This window comes from Zingiber officinale, chromosome 6B, assembly GCF_018446385.1.
Source record: "Zingiber officinale cultivar Zhangliang chromosome 6B, Zo_v1.1, whole genome shotgun sequence".
Classification (NCBI taxonomy): Eukaryota; Viridiplantae; Streptophyta; class Magnoliopsida; order Zingiberales; family Zingiberaceae; genus Zingiber; species Zingiber officinale.
Genome location: NC_055996.1, coordinates 118,805,258 through 118,821,657, shown reverse-complemented (window position 1 = coordinate 118,821,657; position 16,400 = coordinate 118,805,258). Strand labels below are relative to the sequence as shown.

The 16,400-nt window shown below is 36.7% G+C and overlaps 2 protein-coding genes across 3 annotated transcripts; both read left to right on the top strand.

Moving 5' to 3' along the window:
- The first annotated feature begins 210 nt into the window (after positions 1 to 210).
- Positions 211 to 3,818, top strand: LOC121989239 (beta-1,3-galactosyltransferase 7-like). Its single transcript, XM_042543154.1, has 11 exons — positions 211 to 501; positions 590 to 689; positions 768 to 826; positions 904 to 1,106; positions 1,297 to 1,360; positions 2,352 to 2,424; positions 2,521 to 2,641; positions 2,742 to 2,829; positions 2,912 to 3,037; positions 3,120 to 3,229; positions 3,311 to 3,818. Exons 1-11 carry the CDS (start codon positions 386 to 388, stop codon positions 3,457 to 3,459), a joined length of 1,209 nt encoding a protein of 402 aa, XP_042399088.1. The 5' UTR covers positions 211 to 385; the 3' UTR covers positions 3,460 to 3,818.
- Positions 3,819 to 4,745: 927 nt separating this feature from the next.
- On the top strand, positions 4,746 to 16,206 carry LOC121989238 (mitogen-activated protein kinase kinase kinase 1-like). Of its 2 annotated transcripts, XR_006114210.1 has the most exons (10): positions 4,746 to 5,875; positions 6,454 to 6,538; positions 6,717 to 6,779; positions 7,483 to 7,640; positions 9,451 to 9,526; positions 9,611 to 9,670; positions 13,727 to 13,831; positions 14,010 to 14,250; positions 14,994 to 15,198; positions 15,894 to 16,206. XR_006114210.1 is itself a non-coding variant. In XM_042543153.1 (9 exons), exons 1-8 carry the CDS (start codon positions 4,776 to 4,778, stop codon positions 14,229 to 14,231), a joined length of 1,869 nt encoding a protein of 622 aa, XP_042399087.1. In that variant the 5' UTR covers positions 4,746 to 4,775; the 3' UTR covers positions 14,232 to 14,250; positions 14,994 to 15,746. The 2 variants fall into 2 exon arrangements, 1 of the variants encoding a protein (XP_042399087.1); XM_042543153.1 differs by lacking the exon at positions 15,894 to 16,206 and having other exon boundaries at positions 14,994 to 15,746.
- The last annotated feature ends 194 nt before the right edge of the window (positions 16,207 to 16,400 follow it).

The following is a 16,400-nucleotide window of genomic DNA, read 5'->3' as shown; positions in this document are numbered from 1 at the left end:
AGCACACCCAAGAAGGTATTTACATGATGATTTGCATACACTCTTAAATCCACGAACTGTACCTAATTTGTTATTGGTTGATCTCGTCGGTCCCAGTATCAAAATGAATTCCCTAGAAGGTAGATATCTGGGTTCATTGCTTGTAGGAAAAATAATTCATCGTCTGGACCATGAACCGACATGAGTTTCATTTACTTAAGCTTTGGAAACGCTTGAGATCGATTGACATCAATGCAACCAAGCCACGACAAACTCCCACCCGATCCAGTTCCCTGATTCCTCCGCCAACATCTGCTTGAAATCGATCGGTAGGATACCAACTGAGAGGGTTTGTTTGATCAATTCTGGTTCTTTGAGCTCGAGAAGATTGCGCTAAGAAGCTGAGATGCGGGGGCGCGGCGGCGGCGGCGGCGGCGTCAGTTGCGATCGGAGAATGTCGCGGCGATGGATGATAGTTCTCTGCTTGTGTAGCTTCGCTCTCGGAATGCTTCTCACGGACAAGTCAGACTCGAGTTGTACTCTTTTTTCATTTTTCGTGTTAAAGGTCTTATTTTGATTGGAATGGAATTGGGGATTTGGTTGCGATTAGGTTTTGGGCATTTCCGGATGCAAACAACCAGATCATCTCGAGTAGGCGAAGGCAGGAACAGGAGCTCCAAATCATCTCTGAAGATTGTACCACCAAAAGGGTCCGCTTTGCTTCCTTATTTGCTCTCAAATTGTTGGATTTGGCATTTGGGTGATTAAAAATATATACTTGGTTGCAGAAGCATACAGAAGATAAGGATGTAATGGGCGAAGTTAGCAGAACACATGAGGCAATTCAGTGCGTAGTATATATTTTTGAAGTTTTTTGTATTGTGAGGAAAAGAGCTAAAGTTTGTAGGGCGCATTGTGTGCTAGATCTTTAGACAAGGCGATATCCACGCTTCAAATGGAGTTGGCTGCCAAGAGGAGCTCAAGGGAATTGATCGGCACAGATGGCTCGCCATCAGCAGACGCTTCGAGTGAACAAAGAAAGAAGGCTTTTGTGGTGATCGGGATAAATACGGCGTTCAGTAGCAGGAAGAGAAGGGATTCGGTGAGAGCGACATGGATGCCACAAGGTAGATTAGATAATAGTGATTCTTTCTACAAAGATAACATCTTTACTGAATTTGGTGATTGCTTATTTTCTAAATGAATATTTTTGGAGCTGTCGCTGTATTTATAGTATGTGAACCATCTTTTACTGATTTATTCATACATTCTATTAAGTATCTTCTCCCTATCTCTGTTTTTTTTTCCATTAATTAGGTGAAAAGCTTCAACAGTTAGAGCAAGAAAAGGGAATTGTCATTCGGTTCACAATAGGCCATAGGTAAGTAAAAGAACCTTCTTCTTGATTCTTGCTGATATTTTTCTTCGCCTTTGTGGTTTCATGAATCCTGTGCACTTGATTTTAATCATTTTCCAAGAAGCTCTGTTGAACCTCTTTTGCCATACAGATGCATATTTTTAGATTCAGCTTTCCAGTATAATGTGAGTCCCACTTGTATCTATTTGTTTTTTTAGCTGATCTCTTCTCATTTAGTAATAAATGCTCTACCCTGCACTTTTTGCTTGAGTTCCTTATTGAGCGTAATTGTATCCACAAGGTATTCTTGACCAAGTGTTAAATCCATGTAAAGTTTGAAACAATTAACCTTGTTTTGTAGACATCTACTGCTTAACTTGTTTTCTTATTTTCTGATGATACGTTTCTTTCTTCAACTTTACATCTAGACTTTTTTTTCTACTTCTAATGATTCTTGCATTACTTGAAGCGTGCTATGCAGTGACTAATCAGAAACCATGTGGCCTCAATATACCAACTATAATTCACTATGTTCATACTACTGCAGATTTTAATGAATTATAAGCTATTTCTTTATATACAAGTAGCTTAAAACTTTTAGTAGAGCAATGATTGTGAACACCGCTACGGGTATCCGTGAAAATATTTCAAATAAACATGCAATAGTGTATTCATTTGGTGTTACTGAACTTGGAATTTGAAAGAATGTACTACTATTATCAATATGCTTCAATGAAATAGTTAGGAAAGCCTATCGATATTGTGGTGGAAGTAATTTTTTTTCATAGACCAAGGTGGATGGGGAACTAGTTAATAAGTCCAAAGAGAAGTCTCACTATGATGTTGTCTGATGTACTTAACAAGCTAATTTTGAACCGCTAATTTATATTGTGTGTTTTATCTCCAGTAACCACTTTCTTGTTTCAAGACATTTATTGTGAGTTACACTATATCAGATAATAATCAGTTTCAATACCCATCATTGGAAGCCTAAACATCCATGTCTTTGGCACAGTGCTACCTCTAACAGCATTCTGGATAAGGCTATTGATTCAGAGGAAGCTCGGCACAATGACTTTCTTAGGCTGGTAATGGATATCATTCCAGGATCTCAAATATTCTGACTGCCATGGTGCTTTCAGATTATATGCTGGGTCTGAATCTTCATGGCATCTTTGTTGCAGGATCATATTGAAGGTTACCATGAACTTTCTGCGAAAACAAAAATATTTTTTTCAACTGCTGTCGCAATTTGGGATGCTGAATTCTATGTCAAGGTGGATGATGATGTTCATGTCAATCTAGGTGCAAATTATAGTACTCAATTATGTATCTCAAGTTTTCCTCGAATAGAATTCATAGACAATGTTATATGAATTACGATTTGTATGGTATGCATATGCAGGTATGCTAGCCACGACTCTTGCTCGACATAGATCGAAACCAAGAAGCTACATAGGGTGTATGAAGTCTGGGCCAGTACTTTCCGATAAGTAATATTCTTTGCATCCTTTTTCCTCTCATAATACTGTCAATCAGCAAAGTTCTCAAAAGATTGTGATATATGAATTCCAGGAATGATAAGTACCATGAACCCGAATACTGGAAGTTCGGAGAAGAAGGAAACAAGTACTTCCGCCATGCAACTGGGCAGATTTACGCTATCTCAAAGGATCTAGCTACGTATATCTCAATCAACCAGTAAGTATATGGATTGCCTTACTAGTTACTTATCCATAAGTTGCGTATAATTCACTTCATTAAATTAAATTGTCGATGTCAGGCCGATACTGCACAAGTATGCCAATGAAGATGTATCACTTGGTTCATGGTTCATCGGTCTGGAAGTTGAACACATTGACGAGAGGAGTATGTGCTGCGGAACTCCACCAGGTCGATCGGGCACTCTCTTCTTTGGCACAAGTCTTTTGCACCAGAATTCATAGTTTTTTATATTCAATTACTAATTTTCAGATTGCGAGTGGAAAGCCCAGGCAGGAAATGTTTGTGTCGCATCATTTGACTGGAGCTGCAGTGGTATATGCAAATCTGTGGAGAAGATGAAGGATGTCCATGAACGGTGCGGTGAAGGAGATGGAGCAGTGTGGAGTGCTTTGTTCTAATGGGATTTCTCTGTTTGTCTGACCATTTTGACATCAAACAAAGGGAGAAAGGTCGCACCGTACACAAACTTGAAATTGATTCAGAAGTGAAGATCACGCTTCCTCATGAAAACCATTCACTCGCCATTTGATCTCTCCCTGACTCCCTCCATACTGTCATTTTTGATAAACTGCTGATACTTGTGTCCTTTGGAGGATTCTTGATCAAAATCTACTCGTAGGGTGAGAGTCGAAGAGGATGATGCAAAATAGTTCTGATATGGTTTGTTTGTTTGTCGAAAAAATAATTTAATTTGTTTATGTAAAATATTTTTTGAGGAACAATTTTAAGGGGAAAATAGATTATTTTTTTCAGTAAATCGAAGAAAAATCCCTGCATGTCGACTCCATCTTCAAAAAATTTTATTTCCATTTGTAAAGTTTTATTTACTTCAACTATTTCATATAAATATTATTATCTAATTGTTCGTCATAATTTTTAGATATAAAAAATTTAAAAAATAAGTATACTTCTTAAATTCAACATTTTAAATTAGAATTGAGTATATTTTTTATGGAATTGAGTATAATTTTTTTCATCCAATTGAATATTATTTAAACATAATTTAATATATTTTTTATCCAATTAAGTGGAAAAAGAGTCATAATTTGATAGAAAATATATTAGATTATAGTTAAATATTTTAAATTAAAAAAAAATTTTACTCATTTTTAGACTTTTTATATTTAAAAAATATGAGAGACAGTAAATTGATATTCATTATGTTTGGATAGAGAGGGGGAAATTGAGTACAATTTTTTTCTCTTAATATAATTCTTTCTAAATTCAGTATCATAATCTAATATATTTTCTATTCAATTGAACATTATTTAAACAGAATCTAATATAATTTTCATCCAATTGAGATTAAAAAGAGTCATGCTTAATTTAATAGAAAATATATTAAATTTTAGTTTAATATATTAAATTTAAGAGAAATTATATTTATTTTTAGATTTTTTATATTTAAAAATATGAAGAATAATTAAATAAATTGATATTCATTATGCACTAAGGTTTATATGCAAAATTTTATTTGTGATGGGAGCTGCATGTAAATGTTTCCAATTTTTTTTTTGTTTTTATCGTGTAGATGTAATATTAAAATATTCTCTGTGTGTGTGTTTTTTTTTTTAACATTTTCAAATATTTTAATTAACATGATTAAATTACAAGTACGTTTACCAAGTTACCCGGCTCGTGCATGCGGAACACGACCGACGGCGTTAAGACGATCTGGGACGCGATCGCGTAACTCCAAAGCAGTCGTTTAAAAATGATGGCGACGTCCGATTTTCGGGCGTTGGAATGGTGGCCTCGCCTCCTTCTTCTTCTTCTCCTCCTCCTCCTCCTCCTCCTCCTCCTCCATCGCCGTAGTCAAAGACTAGCGCCGCACCTAATGGACCGCGGCAGTTCAAGATCGCATCACGGCAGCGGCAGCGGACGGCGGTTGGACCGCAGCAAGGCCCTCAAGAACGTTGGCTATGAGGCTGCTGCCGACGTCGAGACTCTGCAAACCTCACCCCACATAGACCCACACAAGCCGTACGGCGACCTGCCCAACCTGAGGATGCGGGGTTTCGATGGCGAGTTCGATCGCATCTGCCGCAATCTCGGCTTCTCCGACCCGGAGGATTTCGGGATCCCGCCATCCGTCTGGGAGGAGGCGCGGAAGGAACGCTCGTCGTCCGACAACTTCCTCTTTGCCACTTCCCGCGATTCCTTCTCGCGGTCTCCGCCTAGCTTGTCCTCCGATGACTTTGTCTTTACCCCTCCCCGCGATTCCTTCTCGCAATCTCCTCCCACGGTGTTGACCGAACGGAGGGTTAAGGAGCCCGTGAACAGCGTACCTGTACCTCCTCTTGATCTTAGTAGAGGAGGTGAGAGGGTTAGGCGAGCGGTTGATCTTTCGAATATTATGCTGCCGAATTGGATGGCCGAATTGAGTCTCAGCCCTCCGCCTCCGATCTCTCTACCTCGCGGCGACGACCGCAGCTCCTTTGTGGAGTATTTTGTTCCCTATCGTGATGAAGAACGTCCTACCTCCGGACTGGATGATGAGGAGAGGAGACCGTCAGAATCCGATGAGGATCAGGTGAGCGAGGACGGGAAGTACACTGGGAGGGGAGCTTCTGATGTAGAATCAAGCCATGACGGGGAGAATTTGATGACGAGGCTGCGGGAAACGGACAGTGAGCTTACTGAATTGACATGGGAGAGTCCTGGCGACCCTTCGTCGGGGAATCCTGCCAACTCTTCATCAGCAGAGGTGGTTGTAACACCCAGCGCAATGTTGAGGAGGAATATGTTGTTTTGGGAGAGAGTCGAATATCTTGGAAGTGGCTCGTTTGGGACTGTATTTAAGGCTATCAGTGAGTAAGTACCTATTCTTGCTATTGCACAAACAATATAGATCATAGCTCCCTATCCATTTGCATGTCATCTGTTTTTCTTCCATTACTTGATAAGTAGCTTTCAATCGTGGCAGAAAAAAGGTATCTTCTTGCTTTTAATTATGGTTGGACATGATTTTGTAGCTTTCATAGCTTCACACAGTCAGAATACATTTTTCTTGATCTGGTAGCATCATATTCAGTGGTCACGATGCATTTTATGAAATTGTTGGTGGCCTATTCTTCATATTTTGCTTTGATATGTTCTAGTTGACATGATTTTCTTGTGTAAATGTCATGAATAACACATTCGAACTACATAACTTCCAAATTTGCGCACAAGGTTTCTTGAGCTGTTACTAGATGACAACTTTGCTATTTGCCTTTTCATTTTTCTTCCCCTTTATTTCCTAATCGGTAAGGCTGCATGCTAAGGTAAAATGAATAGGAATTCCACTTTGTTTCCTTCATTCGACAAAATTTTTCATAGCATCATCTTCTAGATTTACTATGCTATATAGCTAATCTAATCCCATTTTCCTGTTTATTTCATCTTTTCAGTGATGGATTTTTCCTTGCTGTCAAAGAAGTCTCCTTGCTTGACCAAGGAAACGATGCCAAACAACGCATATTTCAGATGGAGCAGGTGAATATACCACCTCTTGACATTATCCATCTGTGATTTATGTGGAGTTCATTATGTATTTTCTACTTTAACCAAACAAATTTTACTAGTTTTCCTAACTCCTTAGTTCATAAGAGTTGAGTTTTTTACTCAGTAGCACCCAATAATTGCTGATCTAAACCTCTCGCTTTGCCTTCAGGAGATTGCACTCTTGAGCCGTTTTACACACCAGAATCTAATTCAGTTTTATGGAACAGACAAGGTAAATAAACTGTCATGACTTTTGTTTATGCTATTGTGGATTCATCTGCATTCCTCCCATATCAATACATTTTTCAGAGATCTCCATGATCATTACATGGAACAAGATAAGCTATTGAACTACTTAGTTGCAATGAATGTGGTATCCTTGTGAAGATTCTCCTCCTCCAGCACAAGATACCACTTCATGTTTCACCAGTTATTATGCTTGTCCTCAATATGCTCAGTGGATAAAATCCACCTCAACTGTTCTCCCCATCTTCAACCATATGTTAATATGAGATATTATGATACCTTGTTTCATTTCAATTTTTAGTTACTAGATGCTACTTTGTTGCATCAGCAGATAACATTTCATGAATTGTTAAAGGCTTAATAGATGTCAACCTTGGATGGATGACATGACATACAATGCTTGGGAACAACAAATGACTGAGATTAGCTTGGAATGATGCCAGGCTATAAATAGTACATTCTATAGCTTTATCATAATAAAAATGCTTATAAATTTTGTACCATTTTACATGCAATAATTTTTATATACTCCAACAATGACAAAGAAAACATAATTTAGAGTTTTTGACATCTATGTATATTCTTGTTTACATTTTGGTTAATCAATATAATTTCAAATTTTTATTGTTCTTCTTCTTTGGAATATAGTGATTTTCTATATAAAAAAATTACATGTGCTAATTTTGCAGGATGGTTCAAAATTGTTCATCTTTCTTGAACTTGCTACTCAAGGATCTTTGGTGTCAATTTATCAAAAGTATCATTTGCATCACTCTCAAGTGTCCGCTTATACCCAACAAATTTTGGAAGGACTAAATTATCTACATAATCAAGACGTGGTGCACAGGTGAATCTGAATGTATAGATGCAACAGTTTTTTATTTGAGGCCTGAAAATGATTCAATTACTCACAAATTTCATCACTGATTGGATTTATCAATAGATTGGTCCGTCACATGGGTCTTCTTGATACCGTTTTACCATGAAATTTGTCATGCTAACTAGGATATGCTTGAGTTGTTAGACAATAAAAGTTGGTTCTTGTCAATGACACTGGAATCATAATCTTAATAGAGCTACTACAAAACCATAGCTATTTTGATGTATAGTTATTTGGAAGTAGATGAGCAGAAAAACATTGAAATTTGATGGTGAAACCTTGTAGGAGCAAAACATTTTAGATCTAAAATCAAGATTTTAAAAAAAGATAGACCTTCATTGTAGGAATGTGAATGTGTAGCTCTTTCAGATGAATCCAGAAGATTGTTAGTTTCATTGTATTATGTAATTAATAATTATTTCATAAAAGTGTTTACTAAGAGACAATAAAAAAAAAAAAAAGAAATGTGGAAAAAGAAGTTATATGACGTGAAACTGAAAGAAAGAATAATCTGTAGATAAAGGTCCGATCGGGGGAGAAGAGGCTAACCAGCCAAGAGAAAGGAGACATGATTTGTCACCTTGATTTATTCTTCAAGTTTTGTGAGACCTAAGCTACCTTAACACTTCCAGATTGCAGTCAACCCTAAGGTCTGCCCTAATTCAATTATTCTGAACTAATTACCACATCCTAAAAAATGGTTGAAGATAATAACTTTGAGACTCCTATAAAAATGGAAAGTTAATTATGCATATGAGAAAAGTAGATCTATTCGAAACTTTATCCAAAACATATATAGCTTGTAGCAAAATAGACCAAAGTTAGCTTTGCTACATGCTGACACCTCCATCATAAGTATGGATATTACTTGAGATCTCACTCATTATAAACTGCAAGCTTTGAAGTTGATAAAATTTCTGAGTATGGATATCTATGAATAGGGTATAGGCACCAGGGGTGGCAATTTGGGTCAGGTTCGGGTTGGCGGGTCCGGGTCAGCGGGTTGACGGGTTGGAACATCAAAACCCGAACCCGACTTGATTAATATTTCGAGTTAAATTGTTTGACCCAAATCCGACCGGTTTATCTGTATTTGACCGGAACCGGACTTGAAATGACCCACAACCCGAATCCAACCCGAATTCGACCCGACCCGGAATGACCCATTTATAAAAACATGTTCATCTTAACCCGAACTCAACCCTAATCCTATCCGAAAAGACCCATTTTATTAAAACTCAATCAAAATATAACCCGAACCCGACCTGAAAATATTTATAAATTGGTTCACAGGTTGTAATCGGGTTATTTTAGGTTGACCCGAAACCGACTCGTTTATTAATCGTGTCAATCAGGTCGACCTGAACCCGACTTGATCACTTGAACCCAATCAGACCTGACCCTAACTTGATTTTTTCGTGTTCAGTTTGGGTCGTGTTTTCATGTCGGGTCAGAAATTGCCACCCCTAACTGACACTTCTTTGTCCTTGGTTCCTGTATTTGATTGGGAATCATATAACATTATGGAGAAATTCATTTATTAGGTTTCTCCATTGATGTCTCTACCATCTATGATATACAAAAAAACATTGTGTGTTTAGAGAGCCTCTACAATAATGAAGGTATTAATCAGAAAATTTTCCATGACTCATGAATTTCTCCTACTTTGCATCTAAAGAAGGTGGACTTCTTAATTACATTTGATGATTCTAAAGTCTGTGGTTTTGTATGTATCTATGGGTAATCAGGTAGAATTATATCCTTTTCTTATTCTCAGAGATATTAAATGTGCAAATATTTTGGTTGATGCAAGTGGATCAGTGAAGCTCGCTGATTTTGGCTTGGCAAAAGAGGTATTTCTCTTTTCTTGATCTTCACAGCTGATGAGTATGAAGGACAATTTTTTCATTATTCTAATAATGTTATTGAACCTTCAGATATCTAAGTTCAACTGGGCAAAATCTTGCAAAGGAACTGTGTATTGGATGGCTCCAGAGGTATCATACTATCCTTTTGTGCAGCATAATTTAACTATTTTCTCAGTTTGGAAGTGACAATTGGCAATATTGCCATTAGTTCAAGAACATTCTATGATTTACTGATGAATTTGAATATGTTTGTGTATATGTAGTTAACAGTCATGGCCGGTCATGATGACCAGTCATGGCCGGTCCCAAGCCCGGATAAAGGAGGAGGGTTGCCAGCCAGCGTCAAACTATGGCAAAATTTCATGAATGAATCCATTAAACTATTGTGCTAATGCTAGGTTGTTCCCCGGAAGGAACGCGTTGCAGGGTCCGACTGTAACGTCTCGGCAAGGACCGCTACATCTCCAGAACTCGGGTGTAGTGATAAATATGCAAGAGTTCACGTTACAGGGTCCGACTGTAACGTCTCAGCAAGGACCGCTACATCTCCATGAGAACTTGGGTGTAGTGTTAAATAGGCAAGAGTTCTCACACCATAGGTTAGATAAGAACAAATATGATAGGAAAACTAATAATCTAAGATTTGGAACATGGAATATGGGAACTCTCATTGGTAAATCAATGGAGGTAATAGATATGATGATTAGGAGAAAAATTAGTATTTTGTGTGTATAAGAGACAAAATGGATAGGCGAGAAGGCAAAGATGATAGAGAACTCGGGTTTTAAGTTATGGTACACTGGAAAGAGTAAAGCAAGAAATGGAGTGGGTATCATTGTAGATAGTTTGTTAAAGGATAAAGTTGTAGGAGTAGTTAGAAAAGGGGATAGAATTATAACCCTTAAGATAATAGTGGCGAAAGAAACTATGAACATAATTAGTGTATATACACCACAAGTAGGATTAGATGAAGCTACCAAATCAAGATTTTGAGAGGACTTAGATGAAATATTACAAAATATTCCACCAAATGAAATGATTTTAATAGGAGGTGATCTAAAGGGGCATGTCGGAGTGAAAAATGAGGAATATGAGAGAGTACATGGGAATTATGGGTTTGAAACGAGGAATGAGGAAGGGAAAACTATATTAGATTTTGCGATAGCATATGACCTTATATTAGCTAATACGTTTTTTAAGAAAAGAGAAGAACACTTAGTCACATTCAAAAGTGGGAATAATAAATCGCAAATTGACTTTCTTATGGTTAGGAAGAAGGATAGAAAGATTTGTAAAGATTGCAAAGTCATCCCTAGAGAAAGCTTAACTACCCAACATAGGGTAGTAGTGTTGGATATACGCCTCAAACATAGTATCAATAGAAAAAAAATATATACAATTCCTAGAATTAAGTGGTGGAAGTTAAAGGATGGGAAGCAACATATATTTAAGGAGAAGGTAGAAGTACAAGCATTAGGTGAAATATACGATGACTCTAATACAACATGAGATAAGATGGTATCAAAGTTGAAAATAGTAGCTAAGAGTGTACTCGGTGAGTCAAAGGGACATGCACCACTAAGTAAAGAATCTTGGTGGTGGAATGAGAAAGTACAAGAGAAAGTGAAGGAAAAACGAATAGCTTATAAGGAATTATATATTTGTAAGAACGAGGAAAATTTAAAAAAATATACAATAGCCAAGAAAGAAGCTAAGAAAGTAGTGAGTGAAGCAAAAAATGAAACTTTTGAACGGTTATATCAAAAATTGGATACAAAAGAAGGGGAAAAAGATATTTATAGAATAGCTAAAGTGAGAGAAAGAAAAACAAGAGATCTTAGCCAAATAAAATGTATTAAAGATGAATGTAATAGGGTATTAGTAAGCGATGGAGAAATAAAAGAGCGGTGGAAGAGGTATTTTCATCAACTTTTTAATGAAGGTTTAGGAGACCAACTTAACTTAGGTAATTTAATTAGGTCAAATGAGCATCGAAATTTTAATTTTTATCGTAGAATTCAAACTTCAGAAGTAAAACAAGCTTTAAATGAGATGCACAATGGAAAAGTCGTTGGACCAGATGATATTCCGATAGAGGTATGGAAGTGCTTAGGGAAACAAGGTATTGAATGACTTACAAAATTATTTAACATGATATTGAAAACGGAAAAATGCCTGATCAATGGAGGATAAGTACTCTAGTTCCCTTATATAAGAATAAGGGAGACGTACAAATGCAAACTATAGGGTATTAAACTAATGAGTCATACTATGAAACTTTGGGAAAAGTAATAAAAAGATTAAGGAAGGAGACCATATTGACAGAAAATCAATTTGGGTTCATGCCTGGAAGGTCGACAATACAAGCTATACATCTTCTTAGACAATTAATTGAAAAATATCGAGAGCAAAAACAAGATCTACACATGGTATTCATTGACTTAGAAAAGGCATATGATAGAGTCCCAAGAGAAATTATATGGAGAATTTTAGAAAAGAGAGGTGTTAGCGTAACATATATTGAACTAATTAAGGATATGTATGAGGATGTAACGACTAGAGTAAAGACTTCAGGCGGAGTAACTGAAGCATTTCCAATAAAGATAGGGTTACATCAAGGATCAGCTCTAAGTCCCTATCTTTTTACATTAATTATGGACGAACTCACTGCACACATTCAAGACACAGTACCGTGGTGCATGTTGTTTGCAGATGATATTATTTTGGTAGATGAGACACGTGAAGGAGTAAATGCTAAGCTAGAATCTTGGAGGGAAACACTAGAAGGGAAAGGTTTTAAGCTTAGTAGATTAAAGACGGAATATATGGAATTTAAGTTTAGCAATATTAGAAGTAATGAAACAATTGTTAAGATAGGAGAGGATGAGTTGCCTGGAACCGAGAAATTTAAATATTTAGGATCATTTTTACAAAATGATGGAGGGATTGAGAGAGATGTCTTACATAGAATACAAGCAGGATGGGTGAAATGGAGGGGAGCGTCGAGTGTTTTATGTGACCGTAAAGTACCTCTTAAACTTAAAGGTAAGTTCTATAAAACAACAGTTAGACCTGCTATGTTATATGGAGCTGAATGTTGGGCTATGACTCGAGCACATGAGCAGAAGATGAGAGTTGCAGAGATGAGGATGTTAAGGTGGATGTGTGGACATACGAGGATGGACAAAATAAGAAATGAGAGCATTAGAGAGAAAGTAGGAGTTGCATCTATTGAGGAAAAACTCAGAGAGACACGTTTAAGATGGTACGGACATGTACTTAGACGACCAATAAATGCTCCAGTTAGGCGATGTGAAACTATGATAAACATGCATATAAAACGAGGAAGAGGAAGACCAAAAAAGACTTGGTTAGCAACAATAAAACAAGATAAAATTTATTTAAATATAGATGATGATATAATAGGAGATAGAGCTCAATGGCGTAAAAGGATTCATACAGCCGACCCCACTTAGTGGGAAAAGGCTTGGTTGTTGTTGTTGTTGTTGTTGTATATGTAGTTAACAGTTAAACTCATTTTAATTTCCCTTTGGCTTTACCATGAAATATCCAGCTTCAATCTGCAACTTTATGCATGGAATAATGAATTGAAGATGTGTTTCAGAATCACTGAAGCTTATCTTATAGTTTTCACTTGATGTATTTATGAGCATTATTAAAAAGCAATATCTTTTGTGGTGGATTTGGAATCACAAAGAATATTTAAAATCATCCTACTAAGACGGGCCTATGCACCTTCATGTATGACCTAGTTAGTTAGATGAAGAAGAATATAATCTTGTTATTAGACGAATTAGACTTCAACTTGATTGATTTTCTAAATGCACTTTCTTTGGCGAGTAGTCAGCCAATCAATTTTCAATAGACACATGCATATTTTTATCTCGTGTATAAGTATGGTCCATGAGATTGGCTTCAACGACCCAATGAACTTCAATTTATGAATTAAGATTGTTATTTTACTTCTTTCTTACATTAGTTAATTTTAAAAATGGCTTCAAATTTCTTTTATGTTGAATTTCTCCTTGATATGTCTATTATTACTGGACCATTGTTGATGCGAGAGATATGATTATATATGTTCTTTTGATTGTCAGAAGTTCCATATTTACATTTGTAATCCAAGGGAGATTTTTATCATATCTTTTCATTTTTCTATAACAGGTTGTGAAGACCAAGCCATATGGACCTTCAGCTGATATATGGAGCCTGGGCTGCACCGTTTTAGAGATGTTGACTCGTCGACCACCTTATCCTAACATAGAATGGGTGAGCGATCCATATGTTTAATTTTATATTATTTCTAGTCAATTTACTTCAAGCAAGAGTTTTGCTCATGTTAGAATCCATGATGGTTCACACAAATCAGTTAGAACAAACTTATATTTTAAGTTGAGTGTTGGACGTTCTGATTCTTCTTTTCTTTTTCTGGTAACTGTGACTACAGATAGAAGCTTTTTATAAGATTGGTAGCGGTGAACTACCAGTTATTCCTAATTCATTGTCTGAAGAGGCTCGTGATTTCATCAAAAAGTGCTTAAGATTTAATCCTGATGATCGGCCCACCGCTGCTCAACTTTTGAAACATCCATTTGTCAAACAATCACGTCGAGATTCTACTGGTTCTAGACAATTTTCACCGATGACAGCAGGATCCAGGCTACAATGATTATGAATTGCCATGGAAGGTAAATCATTTTAAAAGTAGACTTTTGTTTTTTGCCAAATAGAAGCAAGAAAGTTGTTGCAGTTAAACTTGGCTAGGGAATCTTTATAAAGCTTGTCCATAACTTAAATGCCAATTATATGTCTTGAGAAATAATACTTGGAATTTCATAGAATACTTCACTGAGAAAGAGGAAATATAAAAGCTTTCTATCTAAGAAATGGGTTCGTAACTTTCTCATGTATTACTTAAGGTTTCAAACTACCAATTTAATTGGTGTTAGTGTATCACATATAAAGTACTCAATCAGATAGTTGCGTGCAGGTACTACAACAAAGTGCAAGGGATATTGTTGTAAATCTCAATTTTTTTATTTACTTGAATTCTAATTACTATTTTTTCTATTTAAATTGAACTTATCAAAATCAGAATGCCCTTTCCATATTTTTTCCTTGCTCCAAACAAACTCTCTGGATTGTTGTTGTATTTCAAAATCAAACTGGATGGATATAGAATGTCAAAATATCAAATTTTTCTAGTTGATAGAATTATAATTTTACGGATTTGTTATCATTTTAAGCAAATAGATTTTGAATTGGAATTCCAACACCATCGTTTTCTTGCTTCAAACAAGCTCATTTCTCAAAGCTGGATCATTTTGATTGAACTGATTCCTGGTGCATTTTGCATATACTGTGATGCCTGAAGTTTCAAACTTATCTTCCCTACTTATGATCATTGATTGATTGCTTTTCAATATCGTAGGAGAGCATGTGTTTGGTGCTACCTCATTCAGACAATCGTCTCGCCTCACCTCAACTTTTGCATGTGTGGCTGAATCATAAACCAATCAACTGATCTTAACATGCAAGGGCCATGGCCAATGTGCGTTCTTCCATGTGCTGGACAAACCTCTAGGAAAAACTGCAAAAATCGTGGCTCATCCCCATAACTCACTGCAACCTTCCAGGTCAGGAACCAACCTTTGTTTTCTGCCACAGTTACTTCTTCCACTCGCATATCAATGAGAATGAGCAAGTGCTGAATCCCTGTCGAGCAGTGTGTCATAGGTGAAGTGTCATCCTTGAGACCTCTGATTATGTTTAGAACTTTGGAGTGCGTTAACTAGACTACAAAGACAGCAAACTTCCAGGTCTGGAATTGATTTGCGTTTTGTGCCACAGCTTCTTCCACTTGAATATCAGTGTTAATGAGCAGTGCTGAATTTGAATCCCTGTTGACGAATGAGCAGTGAGTCTTAGCGCAGAGTCATCCTAGCCCTTAACCTTTGGCTGTGCTTAAGACTGCATTAACATAGATCCTAATCAGAGGATGTCATCTCAAGCATAGATGTTCAACAGTACCAGCAGCTAGAAGAGAGACGCTTTCAAATTTCTTCAGAAGGGTTGCCCAAGAGTTACTAGAAATTGGAGAGTCTTTAGACTTATATATTGATTGCTATATTTGATATGTTTTCTTTTACGATTTCTAATTATATATATATATATTTTTTCCTTATGGAAGTAGGAATGCTCTTGCTTGTTGTATGTACACTATGTAGCGGGTTGCCTGCATGTCATGTGTTTTTAAAATGATTCTTAGATTGATATTTCTCCTTCAAACTTTTATATTTGATGAGCTTTTGGAATGCAATATTTCTTACAGGAGAGATTCTCTAATCTCAAGAACTCAGGTACCATGAGGGCATCTATCATAATCCCATTGAAAAGGCAAATGGTGCGGACAAATCGACTAAAAAGGTCTGAGATCGTGAAAGTTGATGAAACGCGAAGCTGAAGATAATGGGAACTTGCAACCAGGGCTTTAACTGAGCCTGGCAACTGGTAAAAGTGCTCGGACGAGCACAGTTACTTTTTTCAAACTTGCTTATGTTCATAAGAGATGTGGCCGAATGCAAGTGCAAGAATAGCTACTCTGCTAAGAAAATATGGCCGAATGAGATTCAATTCTTAGTTAATGTTCAGGTCATCTCGCTCTACCGACAGAGTCTACAAACAAATAAATCGCGTCATTTTTGAGCTATACCCGAGTACCCGACCGAACTAGGCATGCACTCGTTCCAAAATTTTTTTTTTTTTTTTTGCGATTTTTGTCTGCTTTTGTTTTTATATTATTATTTATATATATAAAAAAGCAAGTCGGCGGCCCGGG